The sequence below is a fragment of the Mytilus californianus genome, unplaced genomic scaffold (genome assembly GCF_021869535.1).
Source record: "Mytilus californianus isolate M0D057914Y unplaced genomic scaffold, xbMytCali1.0.p SCAF_11, whole genome shotgun sequence".
Lineage (NCBI taxonomy): Eukaryota > Metazoa > Mollusca > Bivalvia > Mytilida > Mytilidae > Mytilus > Mytilus californianus.
The window spans coordinates 27,112,435-27,139,155 of record NW_026262593.1 but is presented as its reverse complement, the minus strand read 5'-3'; the positions used below and the strand labels follow the sequence as shown (position 1 = coordinate 27,139,155).

The 26,721-nt window shown below is 31.3% G+C and overlaps 1 protein-coding gene across 1 annotated transcript; it reads right to left on the bottom strand.

Moving 5' to 3' along the window:
• Window positions 1-702: 702 nt before the first annotated feature.
• LOC127719799 (uncharacterized) lies at window positions 703-13,545 on the bottom strand. The gene is made up of 8 exons (XM_052226075.1): window positions 13,329-13,545; window positions 10,153-11,197; window positions 7,698-7,990; window positions 6,415-6,552; window positions 5,109-5,207; window positions 4,025-4,116; window positions 2,997-3,144; window positions 703-2,094 (listed from the first exon to the last, which is right to left on the bottom strand). The coding sequence occupies exons 1-8, from the start codon at window positions 13,492-13,494 to the stop codon at window positions 2,069-2,071; spliced, it is 2,007 nt and encodes a 668-aa protein (XP_052082035.1). The 5' UTR covers window positions 13,495-13,545; the 3' UTR covers window positions 703-2,068.
• Window positions 13,546-26,721: the final 13,176 nt, after the last annotated feature.

Genomic DNA, 26,721 nt, shown 5'->3' with positions numbered 1-26,721 from the left:
ATTGGCTGCTGGATCCAATTATTGTCACATTAACCTAGTATTTACTATATATTATGTTCCAATTGTCGTAACTATTTTTCCTCCAATGTGACTTACAAAATTAGACTTAGAACCGGTTTGTAATTACATTAGCATCACGACGGATACCATTTGTCGATCAGACGTTTTTGGTAAGGTTCGTGTTGCTCCGTCTTTAGTTTTCTATGTTGAGGTTTGTGAAATGTTGTTGTCTTTTGGTTAATTTTTCGTTTGTTTTTTGGCATGTCATTGTCAATTTTTTTTCGAATGCAAGTTGAATATCCCTTTGGTGTCTTTCTTCCCTCTTCATTAATTAAGTTTTAAGCAAGAGTAGAATTTCCGTTCGTTTTTCTGTATTGAAATTCTTCCATTCTGTTCTAGGCATAGTATATTGACAATAAAATAACAAAAATACCGAACTCCAAGGAAAATTCAAACCGGAAAGTCCCTTCACAAATGACAAAATCTCGAACACATCAAACGAATTGAAAACAACTGTCATATTCCTGACTTGGCACGGGCATTATCTCATGTAGAAAATTGTGGATTAAACCTGGTTTTATAGCTAGCTGAACCTCTCACTTGTATGACAGTCGCGTAAAATTCCATTATATTGACAACAATGTGCGAGCAAAACAAATAGACATAATAGGTAAAAATGTCAAAAATAAGGGTCCAGCAGTCAACATTGTGTTATCATTTTAATCACTATAAAACAAACAACTAAGTCAACAAAGAAAAAAAACCAACATAGACTTTCTTAATGTTATATTTGACTACCTTTTTAATGGTTTGTGAAGTCATCCGATGATTCATTATTTTCCGATTTGCTGCTGCTCATTATGTGATTCTTTACAATGAATATGTATTAGCTACTCATAGTAATAAGCGAAATATTATTTCAGTCACATTTTAAATTCTAATCATAACAATTTAACTTCTATTTGTTTCATAAAATGAAGAAAATCATGAACAAAAGCTTTCTAAAATGTTTCATGAATAATATTTTAATAGACATGCAAATTATTTACAACAATCGAAATGATTCAAAATAAACATCAATGAATTAATGTTTGCAATCATGATAAGTAAAGAGGTACTTAGTAGAAATTAGATTCAAACATTACCAAAATACTCATGATAATTATAAAAATAGCAATCATAACAATCATATCGGTTTATCTGAATTATTTTAATAAGTGGATATATGTGTCAGCACCAGGAGAAAGAGTTACATTAAACATTAAACAAAATTTCCGACGTTCCAATTTAGAAATATAAACACTGAATTAAAGAAATATGAACAACATACCACATCGGAAAAGTTTTAAACAAGATCGTTTTTTAAATCAAGTTTGACTCGACTTTTGTAGAATGTTAAATCGAAGAATTTGTTTTCGTAAATCGAGCAATTTCAACAAAAAATTTAACAATATATGTGGAGCATTTTTATAACGACGATATATGTGGCAGCATCAAAAGACGCTTTCAGTAAACCGGGGAATACTTCTGACGCTCTATTTGAGAAATATAAACTTAATAAGAACACTAAATTAAACAGTTAGAACAATAAAACACATTTGGGAAAGTTTGAAACAAGATTGTTTTCGAAAACCGAGTTTGACTCGACTTTTGTAGAATGTTAAATAAAAGTTGGGTTTTTTTCGTACATCATGCAATTTTAAAAATTGTGTTAACAAAAGTCAGAAAAGTCTTAAGTCTTAAGACTGTGTTAAAACTGTTGGCTAATATGTACTGTATTTGCTATTATATTAACAGCCTGCTAATTTAGAAACATTTGTACCTATTACTTAATAAAATATTTTGTATCATGAAAACATTCTTAAACGAGGATCCAATTCCCGTATGAAAAAGTCTATAAATCAGGTGGAAATAGAGATCATAAAAATAGATCGAAAAAAAACATTACATTATAACACATAAATGAATATCATTATCACATTTGTGAAATTGACAGAATTCAATAAAACTTTCTTTGTACAAGGTTGTTGTTTTCCTCAATTTGTTGATCATTCAAAAGATAGCATCATTAGTGAGGTAAATACGACTTCAAACCTGAAATAGAAATATCAAGATTTGAATAGTTATCAACTTAGTCTTAAGATTTTTGTGTTGTATTTTGTAGACAGTAACAGTTATTTGTGTTTTCGACATGTTTTGTTTTTGCCATGATTGCCGTCTTCCGTCCACTTATCAGATTTCCCTTTGGTAGCTCTCGCCTCATTTTGTCTTTAGGATGCACAGGGTAGAGGTGGCATGTTCGATAAAGATAGTGGACTAAAGTCTGCCGAAATTAACTATACATCATTTTTTATAATTTTTACACAACCTACGATTAAAACCGTATTAGGCAAAGTTTAAATTAGTTATACGATTAGTAGACACTTCCCTTCTCGACAGCTCTTATGTTTGGCTCTGACAGTTCTTGGTATAGTTTTCCGGTCATAATCGGAAAACGAAGTATACTTGGTATCGTTTAATTTTATTCAAATGTGATTTGTTTCAATATTTTTTTATCATTGATATGGTCAATAATATTAGCATTAATGGTTCTTTAAAATTATCATCTCATACATACTCTTTGGATTTTTTTTATAGGTCAAAAATGTATTGTCGAGCACATCTTCCAATTATTACCATCGTCTTTATTTAGCTTTAACACTGATGTTTCCAAATCCATCAGCAACCAAAATCACTCACAATATGAGAATGCAATATACACTAAACAAAATAACTAAATAAATTATTTCTGTGTTCCATCTACAACAGTCGTGACGAAAATCAAGACCAGGGCCTTTTAGTGGGAAGCTGAGTTTAACTACAGCTTAATCTCTTCAGTATGAATATCCTAACTGTTCTTGATATACGGATATCACCATATTAGACGGATATATATTCTCTTATTACAACTACAGTTATTTAGAGTTTTATTTATCTTAAAAAGTAAACAGTCTTACCTCCGGACTTTTCAGTGTTTTGCATAGGACATTCTGGTGAAGATGATCTAGAGGAATCATTATCGTCATCGGACAAGAAACCATCACGGTGAAGCAACCAGTATGTACGAACGTAACCATGAAAAGCATTCAAGACATCTCGATCATGCTGCAATGTAATATGAATCCTTGCTGATAACTGTCGACTTTCAACCATAAAGAATATAGATACGTACATGTAAAAATAGAACTTATCAAACCAAGGGTTCCAAATTGGTAGGTTGAAGTCATCTCTTCGAAAATATAACGGAACGTCTTCGATTCATCTATTGAAACTTAGTTTCGATTTTATACTTACCATGCACAGCATGACGGATGCAATTTGTAGAGCAGGATCTGTTTACCATTCTGAAGAACCTGATATCACCCCAGATTTTGTGGGTTTGTATTGCTCTTAAGTTTTTTTTTATGTAGCATTTCGTGAACTACACTTTGGCGTCTTTTGGTAGATTTATTTTGTCAGGGTGTTGTCACTTTCATTTCGATTGATGAGCAATGATATGTGTATCATACGTTGCTACCATTTAGTTGTTTCTGTTTGTGGAATGTCTAGAAATAATTGAGTTGCCACTGGCACTTTTTAAATTATAAATGTGTATTCAAGTTTTTCAGTTTCATGAATGTGTTTGCCAAAAACATTTTGTCTGGAGAGTAATTGAGTTTCAGTGAACAAGATCAGAATTATACCTTTATAGTAACCTTTTCACTGCCATACACCAAGAACCTCCGTGGTTTTCTTTCATTTTTTTCATTTTATGAGGGAAGTCGTCTCTTCAAAATAATTTAGATCTTTCGAAAGGCATCCCAATGAAAGGATTGTTTTGGTTAATAATCATGTCAATCGCAACTTTCATATAGCTATTAATGAAATTTCTTTATGTAAAGATTGCAATTTAGGCCATTTTTGGACCGCCCTTAACTTCTTCAATCATACAAAAGGTTAATATATGAATTATTACATTAATAAAGTCATTATATTTAATACACACTTTCATTTCATCATCCCGTCTTTCTTCCATTACAAATCCACCAAAAACGTTTAACAAATCTCTAGTAGTAAGGCTTATTTGTATCTTGTTGCCTGCAAAAAAAACATTATTTACATTTCATATAAGATAAAGTATAAATATGATCTTTTGCATGGAACAAAGCCAAAAATAACTTTTCTTCTCCTTTGTTTTTTTACAAAGATGATCGATTCAATTGTAGATGTTGACAAAAACAAGAAGACGATAAAATGGGTCAAAGCGGTTGTTTTAAAAAAGATTAAGTTGAAGAAAGACAGACAAATTAAGGCGATAGTAGCTTACCGATGTTCATATCTCGTAAATCAATAAGGAACAGACAAACGTAAGGGAAACACATGAACTCCAAAATGAGTCGGACCAAGTGCGGCGACAGGGTGAAAGACTACTGTTATGCATGCGTTATCCGTCATGCGAATTCATACTCAGTCAAAATGTCACAATCGGTTAAATTACTGATCAGACGAAGAAACTATTGTTTAAAGATCAAGACCGCGAAAAAATATCGCTAGTAAATTGAGACACCTATACATCGTATCGGTCATCCAATTTGTGATAGGGATTGTATGAATTATGTTTTGTCGATTTCAGTCAAGCATACCCTTGCTAATATAGTCCGTATAGTGTAAACATGCACGAACGTAACGTAATAACTGAAATATGTAAACGTCATACGATGGAGGAGATAGACTGAGAAATGAAAAGAAAAGACTTTTATGGAGCATTATGCAGACCTTGCACTCTAAAGTTGTTTGTAAGGTTACATATGTATATTTTGTATGGTAAAGGAAGCAATTTACCTTTTAGGCTTAATCTCCAACCCAATATAAAACTACGATCCTACATCAGGATTTCTTACTTAGTAAATGTCGTTTGAAATATATGTTGGGTGTCCATGTTAATTGACAACACCTAAATCCCTTCTTAATAAGTTTGTAGCCGAACGGAAGTCTTCCGCATTTCACTAACACCAAACCTGTTAATGTGAATTAATATAAATGTGCATAATAATTTCATAATCGTCAATAGAAAATTGTATATACAATACCTCTACCCTGGGATTCCATTTTGGATGCAATGCTGACAGTTTCTCCAAATAAACAATACCGGGGCATTTTCGTTCCGACAACTCCGGCAAGGACTGGCCCTAAATTGAAAAAAAACACTAATACAACATTGTTCAAACTGTAAATAAGCAAGTTCATCTAAGACAAAATATTACCTAGTTCAAAATGGAACATCTATCCTACACATTCATTGGATATGTAAGTGTCAAAGCATTATATTTGTTGATTTTTTTCTTTGTTATACTGAAATAATTTTTGATGTATTTCAATTCATTATTGACATGAAATAAACACGTCATAAATTTCTTTCGTTATTCGACCATGTCAAGTAATTGTATGAAGGTGATGAAATAGTAATTTAGAAACTGCTTTATAATCCGTTTCACTCTAGCTTAAATATATGATATATACTAATATGTAATATCTACGTTATCACTTAAGAGACATTAATGCGCAATAAATTTGGTAGTGTGAATGTTATTTTCATTAAGTATACTGAATTTGCCTTTCTTTTCTCGCGTTTTAATTGGAAATTTATTGTAAGCGAGATCGAGACTAATAATCAGGCAGTTGCTAAATGACTATATCGTCACCTTCATATAATTACTTTGTATTGTCAAATGAAATTTTATTCATTTAAAACTGACCAATCAAAGATGTTATGAAAAATATTCTTATTTCTCTCTTAACAGCAACAAAATAGGTTGTGTATCATATAAGTTAACTAATGGTTACTAAAGGTGAAATAACATGAAATTTGATAACACAAATCCAAATTAAATATGCACATTATGTCACTTAACATTGTATGTATGGTCTATCATTGAAATCGGATAAATTTTGAAAAAGCAGATATTTTTGTTTTAATAGTGTTAATACAAAAGAAATAAAAATGAATGAATTATTGACTATTTAACGTAACTCTGATAAAATAAATTATCATGCTATATTTATTTTTTCCCTTACTTTTAATATTTATCATTTGTTATTGTGTCTCCGTAACTGTCTCAGTGTTTATTGTCTTAAGTTGTATTTGTTCCTTTTGTAACACGAATGTTATGACTGGGTGTACAATAAAATGTTGAAATCTTGTGTTTTGTATTAAAAGTGTACATGTATGTCAGTGATAACATGCATATAGAGACTTTACAGCAAAGAATAAAGCCTAAATGTATGTAGATATTAAGAGATAAACAATACTAATTTATTATGAGTTTATTTGGCAATGTCATTGAATAAGGTTCCTATAAAGCTAACTCATGTGTGAGTGTAATATAATATGCATACCTGAGTGTAATCCGATTCTGAGCTTGAATTTACTTCCAGGTAGGTGTGGTATTTCCAGCTTCTTGATATTATCCAGAAGATCAAGAGCCATTGTTGCTATTTCCGATGCATGTCTCCTTCCATTCCTCCTAGGAACACCTATTTAATTAAACACTTCTTATAAAAAATCATAGATCATTTTTTTCACTTACAAGGCTAAAGTACAAAAATATCGAATACAAGCTTTCGTTAAGCGAATTATAAGTTTAAAATTTTTTTATGTAATTGTTGTCAATGCTTATTCATATGGGTGACAAATTAACATGATTTGATTTGATGCAATTATACCAGCATCATTTACGCACTTAAAACAATACAACTGCTATTGATATTTAAATCATTGTGCAAAATCCTAAGGATTTGTAGTTTGATCTGCAAAGTTCATTAGACATATCTAATCTTTTCCTACAGTTTATTTGAATGCTAGAATAAAGTTTCATATATCCATTTTAATTTTAAATTGACTTTATGACATTGTAAACCAACTCATTATTGCTGATACTATTTCGCGTTTATATAACTTTAACGCCGATTATGCGACTATAAATTTACGATTGTCTAAAGTTTATGTCTCCGTCTAAACAAAGATTCACCGTTGACATACATTGGACATTATTTTCTACTCGCAAGAGTCTTGTAAATACATCACTCACGGAAATAAGTTGGTTTAAAGTCTTACAAGTTTCTGTACTGTTTTTTTGTTTGTTCTATTATATACGTTTTAATAATCTGTTGATCAAGATTGACAAAGTGAAAGACTGCGAACTCAATCAACAAGTTAAACCCCAAAACACATTATGTGGATGTCCCCAATCAGGATCCTCTTCAGTGCGTGTATGTTATATGTTAATTGTTAGTTTGGAAAATGGAGAATTGGATGTTGGTGATTATAATAATCTCATCATAGATCACAAGCTTAAGATTTTGTATGCCAGACGCGCGTTTCGTCTACAAGAGACTCATCAGTGATGCTTGAATAACAAAACGTCAAAAAGGCCAATTAAAGTACGAAGATGAAGAACATTGAGGACCAAAAATTCCGAAATGTTTTTCCAAATACAGACATATCTTTGATTGATTCTATTTAATTATTCACAGCGTTTACAGACTTGGGACGATAATAAGTTGACATCTTCCATAGACATTGCCCTCTAGTTATTTTTGATACTTGGATTGATTTCTCATGCACATATTACCCTCATCTCTTTTTATTCATTTTTGTATTCCTAAAATGTAGATCTCACCTGATACCACCATGTAAGCATCACCAATGGTCTCAACTTTATATACATCGTAAACCTCAATTCTGGCATCAAAGCTTAAATACAGTCCATTCAACATATCAACAACTTGAAGAGGTGAACTCTGTGCAGATATACTCGTGAACCCCACAATATCACTAAAGAAAATTGTGGAATCTCCATACTGCTCAGCATCTACTTCTTCACTTCTTTTCAGGCTTTCTGCTACACTCTTTGGTAACATCTGATACAACAAAATGTCAGTTCGTTTCTTCTCTTTGTTTAAGGCTTTTGTCCTAAGTAATAACAATGTTGCTACCATTAAGTTTAAAAAGTGCTCATTTAACAGTTCTCACAAAACTATTTCTTTAAATTGTATTTATTTTTGTAATTTTTTTTAGGGAATAATTGTCTAAAACAAAACATGTTTGGTTTATCGTATTAAGTAATAAGTACATTATACATCATCAAAAGCCGTGACCGTAGATATTGTCTTATTGTATAACACATATTGTGTAAACTGTATGTTGACATCTAGATGTATTTTGGCTATGTTTTAATTGGTTAGCTGTCTCATTGACAAATTCCCCACACCTCCTTTTACCTACATTGACTTAACTGATCTGAACCAAAATCATCGTCTCAATATATACAAACGACCAAATACATGTCGTTTCACTGTGAAAGGTTAACCCTTTTCTGTGAAGTATGGTTATATTTGTTTAACAGAAAAACAATTATGACGATGGCCATATGTGTACCATAATATGAAGTAGACTTTTTTGTTGAAACAAATGTAGCATCTGTCGATATTTGGTTTTGGGTAGGTATTGAGAATTAGTGAAAAGGAATTGTCAAGTTTATATTAAGTCAGATATCCGTAAAAAATCAAAGGTAGTTATACTACGTATGGAAATAAAATCCTTAAAGAATGACGTCAATTAGCACTGTGGGAGAGGGTCTAGTTGACATATGAATACAGCCTTTAAGAAATTATGCAACAAGAGACATACGCTGTTTCTGGTAACATCTAGAATAAACCATTTTGAACCGGTTCTACTGTCAATGAAATATGTATTATTTTACAAAAATATAAGGGAAAATGAAGATTGAATAAATTTTAAAACATCCTTGTGAAGTTGTTTCCACAGCTCCCTGTACTCATGCATAATCAAAAAAATTTGATGTGAGATGCTTGTAATTCATAATGTTTTATTCTAATATTGTATTGGAATAAACCTTGCATAGAAGGAAGACAAGGCTTTTCATTATTATCAAACCATATATGCAGATAAAAGCATGCCACTCAACAAAACGCAGAATACGAAATATTGAGCAGTAAAAACCCCACTTAAACGGTTTGAAAAAGGTCTCTGCTCAACTAATGTCTCATGGCAATTTTACAAAAATGATGATAAGTTTTTATGGTACATTGTTAGAACTACCTTAATAAAATATATCATAAACAATCCCTCGAATTTTTACATTTACTGAAATTATATATATATTGTAAATTAATATCTATGAACATATCATGACACCGTGATAGTAACGGTTCTTCATATCAAGAACAAGATTATTATGATAGCCACACTTTTAAGGTTAAATATATAGCCGACTACTTATACATATTGTTTTCATCACATCAACAAATTGAGGGCGCGTATGCGATTGAATCATACGTATCATTTTTTTTCATCAAATATGTTTGGATCCCATACAATGTTAAATAAGTATATAAAGATTCGTAAAAAACTAATTAACGAACGGCGTAGGGCGATATATTCATATACTTAAAACGTTTAATTTCAGTGTGCATGACACATTTCTCAACATTATTTACTGATCCAAGCCAGTAGATGATTTTTTGTATTGTCGACTGTTCAATATGCAAGGAATTTTCTGTCTTTATATTGTTTTATAGTTACACTTCTTACTTGGTATGGTGAAATTTGTATTGTAAAATTGTTATTATTGTCTTCAGGTATGTAAGAAAATACCCACATAATAGTCATAGAAAAACATGATATCGCTTATTCATTGTGTAAAACAAATAAAAGATAAACAATACAAAACATAACGTATATTAAATGTAAATTTAAGAAGTTGCTGAATACATGTCAATACGACATTGCCCAAATTTTGATGGTAGTTTTGAAATGAATTGTCGATTAAACTGTTTAATAGTATAAATATTAGTTACTAATACGTAAACAGTCATGATCAAGTGGTATCGTCAATGTACTTTTGAAAGTTATTGAAAAAAGCGCGCAATTTGATCCTAAGATGTTCTTTTCGTTATTCAAAATTATGCACTTTTTAACGAAAAAAAATGTAAATAAATCTTAAAGAAACTAATTAATGCTTTATCAACTCGTGCCTTTAGTTGATATCATATTTAAGTTTCCACTTTTTTGTTATTTATATCAAAGTGTAAAGTAAAAAAAAACAATCCTACCTGTTTGCGATGGAAATTGAATACTTTTGGATTTCAGATGTTAATGAGTACACTGCAAATACAATCAATGGGCATACAATAAGAATGACGCCAAACACAATGCATATAGTTATAACACTTTGAAGTTCCTCTTCAGATGCTTTGGCGAGACTTTCGTCAATGGTCAGAGCGAGCGCATTCTGAGTTCGTGTCAAAACTCCCTGATATATTGTCATGTTATCAAACCATCTTTCAGCCTCATGGATAGATGCTTGAGTACTTGTATAATTATTTGACTTGATTCTGTTTCTATAGTCTTCTATTGGAACAATAACCTCTGTGTTTTTAGCCAGTTCTATGTTATAAATATCAAATGCTATTTTAGAGTAAAATCTGGCCGATTCGAAAGTGACGTTTGCTCGATCCTGATTTTCCATGAACAAAAGATATTTTTCTCTTGTTTCAAAACCGCCAGTAGCGTAGAATGACACTCCAAGCGCTCTTTCTCGTCCAAACAGTTCGCTGGACACAATAATTTCTTGATATGCCACCACGTCTTTCCAAACTGATCCAGTACTTGATTCGCTAATTGCGTCGTATAACCATTTCAATAAAACCATTATGCTGTTGGAATAGAAATCTAATTCAGTTTCCACCGACTGATTATAAACGTCAAGCTGATATCGGTGTTTATTCAAATATGAGAGAAAACGTTCCCGTGTTTCCATTTCCATTACAATGTCATCTCCTCTCGGCCATTTTGATAAATTTTGAATAGCAAGATCAGTATCAGGATACCTCTGCAGTAGAAAATCTTTTGTCTCTGGCTTGATATTACTGACATAAAGGGCACTCATATCTCGTTCAAATTGGATGGTACGAAGCAGCGCTCCTAATTCTATGCTGAAGAAGAGGAGTTCTCGGACATTTGCAGAACTGATGTAGTTGTCAATGGCTATGGCAAAGGTGTTTGCTGTCATACCAGTAATTACTAATACTGGAATCATTACAACTGACAACATTTTGATCATTTGCTTGCGTTTCCCTGCATCTGTAATAGGGTTACCTTGAATATAAAATGTATACAATAACTTTGATATCAATTATATACGTACTTACGTTTTGAATCCCTTTCAGAACTAAATGAAAATATTCCTTTATAAATTTTGTGCGTTCGAAGCACTTTTCTGGATTTATCTTTATCATGGAAAACTTAAACCTAAACATTTGTAATCCAGGGATTAATTAATATGTAGAAACGTTAGGGGCTACATGACTAAAATAAAATAGCAAATTTATACAGGGTCAGCTATGAATGACAGTATGAAAGCACTGAATACTGAGCTGATGAACCTCTCGAGTATTAACATGAAGTAATTGTTATGTTATTAGACGGGTGGATCGATGAAAGTGTCCAGCGTCTAAACTTTATTCAGGACAATAACATATTAATTCAAAATAAATATATTCCTAGTTGTGTACAAGAACATCAACTATCATAAACTCATAGCTGAATTTGTTTATTTGCCAGTCATTACGATGACATTTTGCAGGTAGATGTAATAGCCCATCAGATAGTTTTACATTTTGTGTTTAATTTTATCCGACTAATCTTTATTTGAACACCTAACAATTTAATGTGATTGATAGTAAAGTAGCAATTACTAAGTTTCAAGAATTTGATTACTGGAACTCGAACCGAATACGTTATTACAACATCACACATGTTAAGACTAAAAAGCTATTTAGCATTGCTTCGGTATAGACATGTTTATCTAAAGCAAACAATGATCAATATAATTACATGTATTGATTTTGATTTTTGATTTTTGGTGTTTTAAGGCCACTTCTAAGCACCGCTTTTGGGCTATTTCGTGGCGGCCAGTTTTTTGTTTGGTGGAGGAAGCCGGAGTGCCTGGAGAAAACCACCGACCTTCGATAGGAAAACTGACAATCCTAGTCAATTAAGATTGGAGTCAAGTGCACCCGCACGAGCGGGGTTCGAACTCACAACCTCAGTGTTGACTGGCTAGTGATTACAGTAGTAACTACTTAGACCACTCGGCCACCGAGGCCCTTTAATTACAAGTATAATTGTTACACATTTTGTATATTCAATAAAATTTAGACGAATCCTCAAATAGTATGGCTATAGTTTGATTATGAGGACTTCATGGTGGGTGATATATGTATAACAGGAGACGCTTACCCTGTCGACGCACCCGATCTCGTTCCATTTGGTGTTCATGCGATTCCTTCTGCTTTTCTTTTTTTGCTTTATTATTGTGATTTATTAAATGTGATGTTTAACTACTGTTACCTCAATCAATTTGATGATTCACAACAAAACAGGAACAAGTGTGATAATAAATGTTTGCAATTGGTGGCCATTGGAATACATTCACCTTGTGGATGACCGTTTTTGTCGAACTGTTTATCATAGCGTCTATCAGTATGTAGTTTCGGAAGTCAATACATATTAGGGACTTTCAAATATTCTGAAGACTTGAAACTCAAGCAGACATTTCCGAATCAACGACCTTCAATCTTACATTTTCAATTTAATATATAAGTCTTTAAGTCGCTTCTCCGGAAATTTTAATGATCGTCGTATATGACACTATGCAAATAAAGCGATTGTTGCACTTTGTAGCGAAAATTACAAACTATTCCGTATGATTAAATATTATGTACATTCTTCGGAATTTTGTATTGGTTTGATCGAAGTTCTCTTTTATTTAAAAGTTTGTATCTTTATTGTTTTGATAGTCTTTGCCTCGATTTCATGTCCTGTGAATTTGCAACTTTTAAGATTTGCCTAACATTCTAGGACACCTGGTAACACTGCCGGTTTGCACAAGAGTTGTGTGGCCCAATGCTTATGAACTTAATTGATGTAGTTATATCTCTTTTCAATGATTTTATTCCTTGTCTCGGTGCTTTTATCGTTTAAGTGTCCTTCGGATATTCAATATATGATTTATTTGGTTCAAAATCTTTTAAATTTAACTCCGAACTGTTTACTGCTACGATTACCAGTTTTTACTTGTAATGCAATCGCATATGCTTTCTTCGAGCCGCTTCCTACAAGGTAGCAGTAAATACAGCATGCAACTTTGCTATCTCGTCTGTATGATAATGCAGGAAAAGCATCACCAAAATTATGTTGATATTGGTTATATTTGAAAAGTATTTACCTCTACAAACTGCGTCACATCTGGTAGCTGCTTGTCTCATACTCAACATTTCCATAATGGCTGTATTAAGCTGTGATGGTGTAAGGGAGAGCATCGAACTGGAGCTTGATGATCTCTTTGCAATATTCGACACCTGGTCAGAGGGTTTCACTTTCTTTCCAGGCATTTTGTCGGTGGTTGTTATTTAACTCACTCCTTTTTTTTCACTCGTTAAACCTGAATTTATTGGAGATTATTAATTTAAAACTGTATAAGTTTGGCAGTTAAAGTAAATAAAAAATATTGTTTTTCTTTAAAACTGTATTAATCATACAGAATAAAAAAAAGGAAGGGCTTCAAAATGACAAATTTCTCTGAGTTACCGAAATGTTCGTTCGAAATGTGATAAATAATCAAAATTATATTTTAGAAATTACGTTGTTTATTTTTTATATCTTTATGTATTTAACATACGAGTTGTGGCAATTGATTTCCAAACTTAAGCAAAGCAATTCGAAATGTTATGCCATAAGGTCTGAAGCTTAAATGATTCAACAAGGGGCAGAAACGGTAATGGAGCAAATGAATTGGACCTGGCAGCAACTGGGCTGGTCTTTTGTTAACAAGTCTTTAGATTATGATAATAATACCAATGGCGATATCTTTGTGAAATTTCTAATGGCATTTTAAATGTGAATTTAATAACTGTGTTGATAAGTTATCAACATGAAATAGATTATAACTGATGACTTTATCATATACAATGCATTAAAAAAAACCTTGATAAGCAAAAAATGATGCATATTATCAAGAAATATGATTTTTGTAAATTTTATCATTTTTAAAAAATCCGAATTGAAGTATATCAAAGTAGAGAATCACTAAAGGCCGGGCCTAAGAACAAACATGAAACAAATTATTTGTTCATACAAAGTTATTCTTCTATTTGGTTTATATTTGAATGTGATAGATACGTAAGCAACTTTGGTATCAAATAAGATTTGGAAATGTGCAGTTCATTTTGAAATACATCTTTTTGTGTGTTTAGATTTTATATCTTCTTGGCTTTCTAAATTTTGTGTTTGAGCGTTCCTGATGTAGGTAAATCCAGAGAAGTCCTACGAACGCACGAAATTGATAGGGTTATTTTCATTTAGTGAGCAAGTGAATGTGTATGTATAAATGCTGTCTAATATACCTCACATATCCTTTTTTTTAAACAATAACATTTTTATTTCATTTTATTTGATTAGAATAAAGAGGTCGATATGCAATTTTTACTGCAGGCTCAACATATTATTTACATGTATTTTTTTACGCTTGTACATCAATTCTTTAATAGTGGAACTCAAACGTCTTAAAATCAACACACATCAAAGCTGAGAGCACAAGAATTGTGAAAGATTTAACTGTGAAAAGGATGTATTTACTTTTCACATGCTTTTGAAGATAAACAGTCAAATAAAATTCAAGGAAACACTTGTGTTGGTTATTGTATGTAGGACATGAAAACATGAATAAATAGCTTTTATATACAGATTACAACATACATTTTTTGTGAGTCACAATAAGTCCTCCTGATGATCCTCAAGTAAAGGTACATTTAAATAAAGTACATTAAACAAAGAAGTAGGTTCAAGAAGGTTATTCAATGGCCCCTATTTGTGGCTAAAGTTTCTAATGAGGATGTATTGACCAATATTACAAGGAATCATAGTTAGAACAATGATTAGGCAGGATATATACCTTTTTGTTGAACATTAACGTATTGTCGTTTTTGTTTTTATATTTCTACCAAATTCAACAAAACAGGTAAAATTTTCATTGATTTTTTGAACTGGAAACATAGAGCGCAGACATCGACAAAAAAGATCTTTTAACAAAATGCTCGTTAAAACATTTTTATCTGATTTGAATATTAAGTTTGTCGAAGCCTGCGATCTATTTTGCCTGGCCTAAATTTGGTTGAAATCCATAAAATTTGTTCAATTTCACAAACATCTCTACTTTAGGCCTGTTTGTATTATATGTAGCTTATAATTCGGTTTAGAAATATCATAATTCAAAACTGACTGGAAAGAAAATCAAAATACCTACCTTACGTCAGCTAGTCATAGATAACAATAGTAAAGGTTACGTATCTTTACGTTTAAGATTATCCATGGTAACCATAAATGTTTTTAAAATGTGTTAATATTTCCTATCATATTTGCTGAATGTTTCCTTTTTAAATCAATAACTCAGTTCATAGCTCTAAAATTCACGAATGAAAACTTAAAGATGTAAACTTGTGACAACTTAACACTTATAGCCTTTCGGAAGCAATTATCAGTACGGACTTTTCACCATTCTGTCAAAACGTAATTTCTGTCACATTTCAATTAGTAATAACAATAATGTTTCGACCATTGCAAACAGTTGTCAGATTATCAAACAATTTATGAAATCCTTATAACCTTCACCTTCTCTGGCAAAATAATATCTGCAAATTAAATTCATTATAAGATATCAAAGACAAATTTTAATAAAATGTTGACATTAAAAAAAAAACAATTCCATAAAAATGATTCGACAACTTATATTTGAGAAAAAGTTTTTAATATAACTATGTATTTTGATAAAAAAAAAAAACGCTTCATAAATTTTGCAACAAACACCTTTAGTTAAAATCACTTAATACCTCCAGAAAAGGAGGTGGTATGATTAGAACCCTTAGTTGGCCATTGAAATTACAAAAATAGTAAAATTATTCACACTTTCAAAATAATGTTATTTTTTTTGATAGATAAAACTGCTGATATAAACTGGACACTTTAGTACAGAAATAAGTTACTTGTGATACCATTATGACGTCATAAGATTGTCGTAACTGTTATATTTTACCTAAAAAAACTTACCGTAAAAGATATTTTCTACACATTATCATCTTTCTTAAAATACATATAGTCAAGGTTTTAGCCAAATATATTTTTGAGTAAAGCTTTGATTCATATCTTATTATTAATGACAAGGTCTCAAAATGATGCTATTTTAGTAGCTTTTGATAGATTTTCACCGAATACATGTACTGAATGCAGTTTGAAGCTATAATGCAAAACTCGGACCGAATTCAAAAACATCAATAATAATCCTCGACAGCAGTCACATATCTTATGAAGATCTGAAGAGTGTTATTTGGCAGATTTATAATATTTGTTAATTTTCAATTCAAGGAACTAGAACGTTAACCTTATATCCTTTCAATCTGGTTTAGAAAATAAATGCATTTGTTTAAATCATTGAGGATTTCTTATTTATAAAAAAAAGGAGATGTGGTATGATTGCCAATGAGACAACTATCCACCAAAGTTCAAATGAAGTGGATGTAAGCAATTATATGCCACCGTACGGCCTTCAACAATGAGAATAACCCATACCGTATAGTCGGCTATAACAGGCAACGACATGACAAATATGAAACAATTCAATAGAGAAAACTAAACTTTGTTTTTTTTATAAATAATTATTTTTGAATACACTTGAAAAATTTGTAAAATTTTGTTTTTGGCGATTGAGAAAACCAATATTTGTTTTTTTGTTTTTGTATTCAAGTAAATAAAAAAAAACCATTATAATATATCTCCTTTAGTGTACACAGCATTTTATACAAACGCTCCGTATCACATTTTTCTTCAACAAAGTATAGTATTGCGTTCCTTATATGTATATAAAAATATCAATATGATATTCAAGGCTTTATAGTGCTACATTTGATACATGGTTAGCTAACACATATATTGTGAAACCTGTTATACTGGGGTTTTTTTCAGATAGATAATTTAAGAGGAAGAAGATAATACCAATATTATACTTCTGACGGAGACATGAAAACTGTCAATTAAAATTGCAATTAAGTAAAAATTATTTCAATAACTTCAGGTTAAAGTAGTGCAAAAACATTTGCCATAACCTTCTAAAGACTGCTTTATATTGGTTTGACTATCTATTAATAGAACGCTCGGTTTCCAAGTACATTCAATAAGATAATGTTGAACACCGACTAATTGAAAAAAATTGCAATAAAAAAGATAATATATAGTTGACTTAACTAACTTTTCACAGAGACCTATGTAGTGAATATGTAAATAACAAAGTACAGTTTTAATGAAATTTCTATTTTCAAACTTTCAATTGTCCTTTTTGCTTAGTGCTTGGTATATTTAATTTTAAGGCAAAGGATCAGGTATTTCGTGATTTTGTACAATTTTCAATTTTTATCAAGGCATGGATTTTAATGAGAATATTTGAGAACTTCAGGTTAAAGTGGTGCAAAAACATTTACAACGTCCAATGAAAGACTGCTTTAATTTGATTTGACCATCTATTAATAGAAAGCTCAGATTTCAATGCATTCAATACAAGTAATGTTATGCACAGACTAAACATGAGCGGCAATGTGCTTTTTTGAAGCAATTGCAAACAATAAAATTTATAAATAAACTATGCAGCTGTAAAACTTTTTGACACGGTCAAATTCAGTTGGGCTGGAATACATCTTAATTAATCATAAATTGTTAATAATTTAACCTGTGGTATAAGCGTTTGTTCAGTTGTTTTCATGTAAGCCTTCTCGATTTATTAACATTTAAATCGTAATTTTACCTACTAATCTCAGTTTCAATAACAAAAGCACCTGTTTTCACAGTTTTAATTTTTGTCCTTCCGAAATGATGGAGTTTTGTTTGAATGACAGAAGCATTTCGTTCGACATCCTTAGTTTACGTCAACCGTTTATCGTGAAATTTATTTTCAATTCAAGGATGAGTGATTGTTAGGTCCCTTTTAATTTTGATGATTTTATTTTTGTTTTACGTTTCTGATCTTTTTTGTATATTTTTTCATACAATAACTCCACTGTTATATATATATATATATATATATATATATATATATATATATATATATATATAATTATGTGAATTAGTTAGTTCAGTTAAGAAAGGTTTGTTGTACAATTGGAGGGTACAAACCTCAATTGTTCATTTAGCTTCAGAACAATCAGAGCAAAGTCGTTATAGAATAATTCAAATCATAAGAAACACAAAAATATACAAAAAGCATTAAGTATAAAAAACAATTGCAAAACCATTTCAAACTTTAAGGTAATGACTTTTGTGGAAATTAAATACAGCTTAGTTTTGTTGACTGCAGGACTAAAAACTAATTCGATTATGTTGATTTGCCGAATGATCCATAATACTACTTTCAAATGTTTTATGAGGAATGACATAGTGCAATAAATTAAATGGTAAATGTATCTATTTTTTTAAACTCATTATATCATTATATCAGATGTTATAAAAAAATATCTAAACAACTGTCAACAAAGTACTTATAAATTTAACATTTAAAATAGAGGCGATCCCGGGTGCTCCGGAAGGGTATGTGTGGAAGTCGCTTTCACTCTTATAGTAGCCGACACATATCTGCTTCTTATTCGTTATTTACATGAAGTTGAGCACGTATTACTTTATAAAGAATATAAAATTAGTACCTGTTGGTTCTTTTTAATATTAGATACGATAAAAATTGGAACTGACATTTCTTGAAAGTCTATGACACATACGTTATTGTGCTAATCATTCAAATCGATATGCATAGGAATAAGTTTGCGAATATTTTCACACTAATATAAAACATGAATTATTGTTTATGATAAGATCTTGTCACTGATTATAAATATTATGGACAATATAAAAAATTGTATCGATTATGGTTTGAAAGTATTCCTTTGAATTGAATAAATACTAACGTAATTTTGTATTTACAAATACGCAGCACTCAATGTGTTTTAAATTTAAAAAGTTTGATAAAGCTCTCAAAAAAAAACTACAACAAAATACCGAACTCAAAAAGGGGGATAGCCATAATAACTGACAAAATCAAACGCTTTCAATCAACGGAACAAGTGAAAAACAATTGCCATATTCCTGACTTATTACATGCAATTTCCGAAGAAAATGGTGGGTTAAGCCTGGTTTTATAGCCAGCTTAATCTCCCACTTGTAGGACAAATGTTTATAGTTCCGTTATATTGACAAACTTGGGTTAGAAACCGAAACAGACATTATAGGTTAGTTAAACAATAATTGGGGTCCAAAACTGTGTAAACATACATTACAGACATACAAGACAACTGACTAAAAAATTTAAACAAACATACAAATTAATCTAACAAAGACGACAACAAGAAAGGTGTAGTAGAAAGTAAATTTGACAATGACGTCAACAACAAAAAAGTTTATAGTTAATAGTACAAACCGTATATAGTACACACTTTTTCAATAACATAAAAATTAAGTAAATATAAATAGGAGGGTAAACAAAATAGAAACAAAACTGTAAAAACCATTTGGGTTTGCATCGCACCTCAGGACCCATCTGCACCAAGAACAATAGGCACTTGTTTATATTCATATATTCTCTATGAATCAATTCATTGAATACTTTCCTTTAACACTAAACAAATTTTATATCCCCTTTAGTGTTCTTCTTCATGGTAATCTTACTATTATTCACTTAACCAAAGTGTAAACTTGAACTCCTAACTTATCACTGTATTCAATTCCGGTTGGCATCGCAGTAAATATAACTTTGTTTCCATTAACTGAATGTTTCTCCCCCCATTATTGCTAAGTGTTTAAGGAAAATATTCAATAAATCGATTCATATAAGGTAGGGATTTTTTGCATTTAGTTAAAGGTAACAAAAAGTGTACGAAGCGGAAATGGTCGTGACTTTCGTTAGCCACCTTCTTCCATTACATATGGATAGACGACCTTTCCATGGATAGAAACAAGTGCCTGTGCTAGGAACGTCCAAATTTAAAAAGTCTAAAACCCGATCCCGTATGCATAAATACCAAGTCACGTCAAAAGTCATACGACCAACCGAAACATAATAGCACGAAGACAAATAATGGGGAAACTAAAGTGAAATAAAAAGATATAATACTTTATAGTACCAATAATCTATAACTCAAGACCATCTTGTATTATTTGTAAAGTAGACACTGATATATTGCTGATAAGGTGAGGAAAATATTTATTATGTCATAATTGATAAGGTGAGGAAAATTTGTAATTTCAAAATTGAAGTCGTCTCGTTTGTCGTAGATTCTTGTATTGAAATGACCAATATGTCATATATATGAATACATAGTTTGTTAATAAGCTACACATAAGGATATTTCTGGGGCCTAGTGTTGAAGAAAATTATAGGAAACACTGAAAAAACTAGTCGTAGCGTGTCATTGCTTTACTAAGGTACATTAGAAAAGGATATTTTGCAAATATTGCTAAATACAACTTAAAAAGAGAGGTGAAAGAAACCAAAGGGACATTCAAACTCAGCAGTCGAAAATAAACTTACAACGCCATGGCTAAAAAAGAAAAAGACCAAAAGACAAACAACAGTATACAAAACACAACATAGAAAACTAAAGACTATGCAACACGAACCCCATTTATAACAGGGTGGATCTCAGGTGCTCTGGAAATGTAAGCAGATCCTGCTCCACATGTGGCATCCGTAGTGTTGCCCGTGTTAGTACAAACCCGGAGATAAGTCTAATTTGTTAGGTCACATTCGGGGAAAATGAGGGAAAAGGTTTCGATGATTGGAACATATTCGTCGTCATCTGTAAAACAAATATTCCACAACGGTCAATAAACTCGTGACTGCGTCTGTTAAATTTTCGAAGGGATGATTTCAACTTCACCACTTGGAACTCTTGGTTTAATAGCTACTTTGTGAGTAGCAACCCTATATCAAGGAAATCATGATAGAAAACGCAAGCCCTGGAATATCGCGTCAACTGGGAGAAATATAATCCATATGTAAGCTCTGCTGGAATGTTGCTACATAGAAATGAAAAGTTCACAATTGGGAAGGTCTCAAATAAATCTCTATGTACTATTCAACTACATATCAATATATATTATCAAAAGCAATAATATAAGTTTTGCCCGCATAAAAAAACAGACCCAACCGATGCGTATTTCTTTTCAAAAGGCAGAAACAATGCTTTCCTTTTGGCTATAGTTCGTGTTGTGTTCGAGAAATTTAAGTCATTATCAAACTGGAAAATAAGATAAACGATTGAGAGCAGGAATTAGATATAAAAATGTATTATAAAATATCAGCTGAATTCATATATATATCAAGCTTTTTATTAATTGAATGAGCATACAAAAAAGAAACGAACGAAAGTCAATTCAGAAAAATCACAGTTAACTCCCTTTGCATGTGAGTTTTTGTTATTACGAACGGTTACCGTTATTATGTTACAGCTACGATTTCTATGTATTATCCTATTTTTATTAAAATCTAGATTGCTGCTTTATATTGAGTCAATATCTTTGTATTATTTGTGTAGTAGATGAACTCGATTGGACAATTTTCATTCGTATATCCGACATTTATATTTCCGATAGATATGCCTAATTCATGTATATTTTATATCCAAAATGTCATCGTGATTGCTTACATCCACTTCATTTGAACTTTGGTGGATAGTTGTCTCATTTGCAATCATACCATATCTCCTTGTTTTAATATCATGTATTGTTGCAAATACTTTAAACATTAAATATATATACGTTCAACTTTGCCATATAAGTAGTTGTGATTTATGTACTAATTGTTGTATTTGTTTTTGATTTTCTAATTTTTAGAAGTTGTTTTTGGGATCATTCTTGTGTATACATTACGTGGACGAATCATATTCTCATTAGACTTCTTTCTTGAGGTCTAAGCAGTTAAGCTTTGTTTATTTCTTATATGCGCATAATGACTGATTTGTAAAGATTCTATATATATATAAAGTTTATGTAAAAATCCACAATTCTTCATAAAATGCATTGATATTGAAAATACTTACTTTATATCAGCTCATCATATATAACCATAAGAGCAGCCGCAATATAGCAGTACAAATTGGAATTTAGTAGGATCCAGAATCCTCTTTGTACAATTTGGAATTCCGTTAGTAGAAATTAAAATTATGATTAATACTAATTACAATCCAGTACAAATCAGAATTCCTATATCTACTAGTTGAAATTAAGATATCCAGATTTGTACTAGGAGTTTTTCTGGATTTCCTTAATTTCTAAAAGGATCCAGAATATTATTCAAAAACTATGGTTAGTATGATGTAAAGGTTGTATTTTTTTTTATTTATTGGTTTACTGATGCATGCGATAAGTAGGAAATCGAAAGAAGTTATAATACAATGTCTGTATCGATCCTTAATTACATACATAATTTGGACAAGTACATAAACGTTCGTGAAATTTTCTTGAAATAGTTTATTTACAATAACATTGGCTAATATTTTGTTTATGACATTTTGGCTTTACAATATGAAAAAAAAATTGTGTAAATTAACATGATCATATATTATGACGTTATTGATCCTACCAGTATTTTTTTTTTATTTTGCATTAAAAGAGACATAAATGGAAACGTTAAAATAAAAGTTAAAATTTCAGTGACAATTTAGGCTGAAAAGGGGCCTTATTGCACCTCGTTCTTTTCTCTGTGTTTGTTTGTTTCACTCATAGCGTCAAAATCAGAGCTTTTAAAACTTTATGGAATTCAAAAATGAATATTCTGAATATAAAAAAGATCAATCATTTTACATATTTCCTTAGAATCAAAATTTATCTATTGTTGTTATAGAGAAGATTGTAAATTCTACATGTTTTTGTAAAGTAGTGCATCGAAGGACATCATTAACGTAAAGAATTGAATTTTTTTGAATGATAATATAATGAAACACAATTTGACTTTTTTTAAAGTCCTTTTAATATACGTTTTTATATAATTACCCAAAAATTTCACAATCTGTCAAAATTCAAGTTTTGAACCATCTATAGGTATCTATAATTTGATCAACTGTTCGAAAATACACTACAGTGTTGTTAAAACCTTAGCATATTTTGATTCGGGCAAATTTGTACTATATGGTTTTTCATTATTAGGTAAATCAAAATATTGTTATTATTGTGTCTGTTTGTGAAATCATCTAATACAATTCAGGATCCCCCTAAAAAAAATCTCGATATCCCAATTTCTACAAGTAGATATTGGAATACTAGTAGAAATTCTGGATCCTACAAATTCCAGCATATCTTTATGTAAATAGTTTCTGTCATGGTTACGAATAAAGTTTGTAAAATGCGTTAATTGTTCTTTCTGTTGCTTTTTTTTATACTACAAATCAATATACGAGTGTAAAATATTAACACGTGACAAAATATTAAAAGATACATTAAAAAATGAAAACTGTTAAAAAGGGTGACATTTAGTAAGAAAATTTAAATAGACGCGTATATTTATACTTAAGAGCTATATATTTTTAATAAACGCAAGTTGTTCGTACTTGTTTTTGTATGACCGTTAAAACGTCAAAATGCAGATTAAGTCAAATATATTTCAATTATCACAGACTAAAATCCTTACTTTTTGTAAAAAGTCATTCCATAATCAAACAACATATGAATAATGTTTTTTAACATTTTTCCAGCAAAACAGATTCTTTCTCCTTCTAAAACTTTTATGAAGTCCAGTAAAATTGCCGGCATGAGGGGTTGATAGATTTACTTTTGTTTACACTTTATAATACACACTACTTTAGCAAACAATTTGTTAGTTTTACAAAGAACCTTTCTATAATAAAGCAGGAATACTCTTTCAATCGGAACCTTCATTAAATTGTACGAAGGCATTAAGTTCTGTTGAATTATCGTACAAGGCAGACAACGAAAATATCGTCCCAAATGTTTTATCTGAATACTTTTCCCATATTTGTTTTACTATATCTAGTTTTCATTTCAACTGAATAAGTGTCGAACATTTAATTGCATTGTATATCAAAAGATGTCGTTCTTGAGGTCGTTTCTAGATATTAAATGAAAGAACCTTAGTGAGCGCGCTCACATACCCCACGTCCCCACATTGTCATTGGAGAAATAAAATAAGTGTAAGAAAAAAAAATTGTACCAGAAAAAAAAATTGAATCATAATTTCCTGTCAATATGCACATCTACGTAGTATGGCCTTATTATCTGAAAAGGTTTCATGAAATTCTGTTGTGTGGTTTGAGAGGAGTTGCAATGACAAACTGTTGCAGTAGTCCATTAAGTAAATAAGTTCAAAGGGGCGTAACTCCTAGAAAAAAAGAATTGAATCGTAATTTCCTGTCGATATGCACAACTACATAGTATGTCCTTATTATCTAAAAAGGTTTCGTGAAATTATGTTGCGTGGTTTTGAGAGGAGTTGCGATGACAAAAGGTTGCAGTAGTATATTGGGCAAATAAGTTCAAAGGGACGTAACTCCTGGAAAAAAAATTGAATCGTAATTTCCTGTCGATATGCACATCTACGTAGTATGTCCTTATTATCTGAAAAGGTTTCATGAAATTCTGTTGTATGGTTTGAGAGGAGTTGCGATGACAAAAGGTTGCAGTAGTATATTGGGCAAATAAGTTCAAAGGGGCGTAACTCCTTGAAAAAAAATTGAATCGTAATTTCCTGTCGATATGCACATCTACGTAGTATGTCCTTATTATCTGAAAAGGTTTCATGAAATTCTGTTGTATGGTTTGAGAGGAGTTGCGATGACAAAAGGTTGCAGTAGTATATTGGGCAAATAAGTTCAAAGGGGCGTAACTCCTTGAAAAAAAATTGAATCGTAATTTCCTGTCGATATGCACATCTACGTAGTATGTCCTTATTATCTGAAAAGGTTTCATGAAATTCTGTTGTGTGGTTTGAGAGGAGTTGCGATGACAAACTGTTGCAGTAGTCCATTAAAGTAAATAAGTTCAAAGGGGCGTAACTCCTAGAAAAGGAATTGAATCGTAATTTCCTGTAGATATGCACAACTACATATTATGTCCTTATTATCTGAAAAGGTTTCATGAAATTCTGTTGCGTGGTTTGAGAGGAGTTGCGATGACAAAAGGTTGCAGTAGTATATTGGGCAAATAAGTTCAAAGGGGCGTAACTCCTGGAAAAAAATTTGAATCGTAATTTCCTGTCGATATGCACATCTACGTAGTATGTCCTTATTATCTGAAAAGGTTTCATGAAATTCTGTTGTGTGGTTTGAGAGGAGTTGCAATGACAAACTGTTGCAGTAGTCCATTAAGTAAATAAGTTCAAAGGGGCGTAACTTCTAGAAAAAAAGAATTGAATCGTAATTTCCTGTCGATATGCACAACTACATAGTATGTCCTTATTATCTAAAAAGGTTTCGTGAAATTATGTTGCGTGGTTTGAGAGGAGTTGCGATGACAAGAAACAGGACTGACGGACGGACGGAAAGACGGACGGACAGACAGACGGACAGACGGACGGCCGGACGGGTCAAAACATTATACCCTCCGCAAATCGTTGCGTGGGGTATAAAAATGTATGTTTTGAACTTGAAACAAACGATACCACATTTACAGTAAATTCTGCTTCAAATCTTGAAATAGATATGGAAATTGACAATGATTGGCGTTGACACCTTAGTTACTTTATAATTTCTAATCAACTAAAGCATTATGAATCTTTAGTTCAATAACTATCAAATAATCGTGATTTGAAATATAAGCTTTGAAATATATAATCATCTGGGAGATATATACTCCATATGCAGATGTTGATTGAATGTTACTGTATAAAAATGAAAAGATCACAAAAGGAAAATTCAAATAATCTCTGTAGTCGTTAACACAAAAACCACAACCCCCCCCCCCCCCCCACCACCACCACCACCCCCGGTTTTTGGTGGGGTTCTTGTTGCTTAGACTTTAGTTTCCTTTGTTTGCTTTGCGTACTAGTTGCATGTCTTTTCGTCGTTTTCGTATTTAGTCATGGCATTGTCAATTTGTTTTCGACTGATGAATTTTAATATCCCTTTGGTATCTTTCGCCTCTCTTTAGTAAATCTAACTGTATTTGTGGTAGCTTTTATTCCAGTTTTAATAGGATAAATACGATAATGGTCATTAAATACTGAAGAGGAACGAACACATTTTATTTTCATAAATGCCGAGTGTGTTGAAAGACACATACCCCAAATAAAACAAATATGCTGTCAGTAAAACAATCTATTGTCCTGGTGATGTCAGTTTCAGAGCATTTTTTGTTTGCATCAAATAACATATATACATGTGTTTCTTCGTTAGGAGTATTTTCATGCATCTAAGTTTTAAACTTGTATTTAAGAACGAGAAAAAAAGAATTAACAAAAATATCGAACTCCAAGGTAAATTTAGAAAAGGTAAGTCCATACAAACTGACACAACTACATGCTCGACTATTTCAACAATGGAACGATTGGAAAACAGTTGTCATATTTTTGACTTGGTACAGGC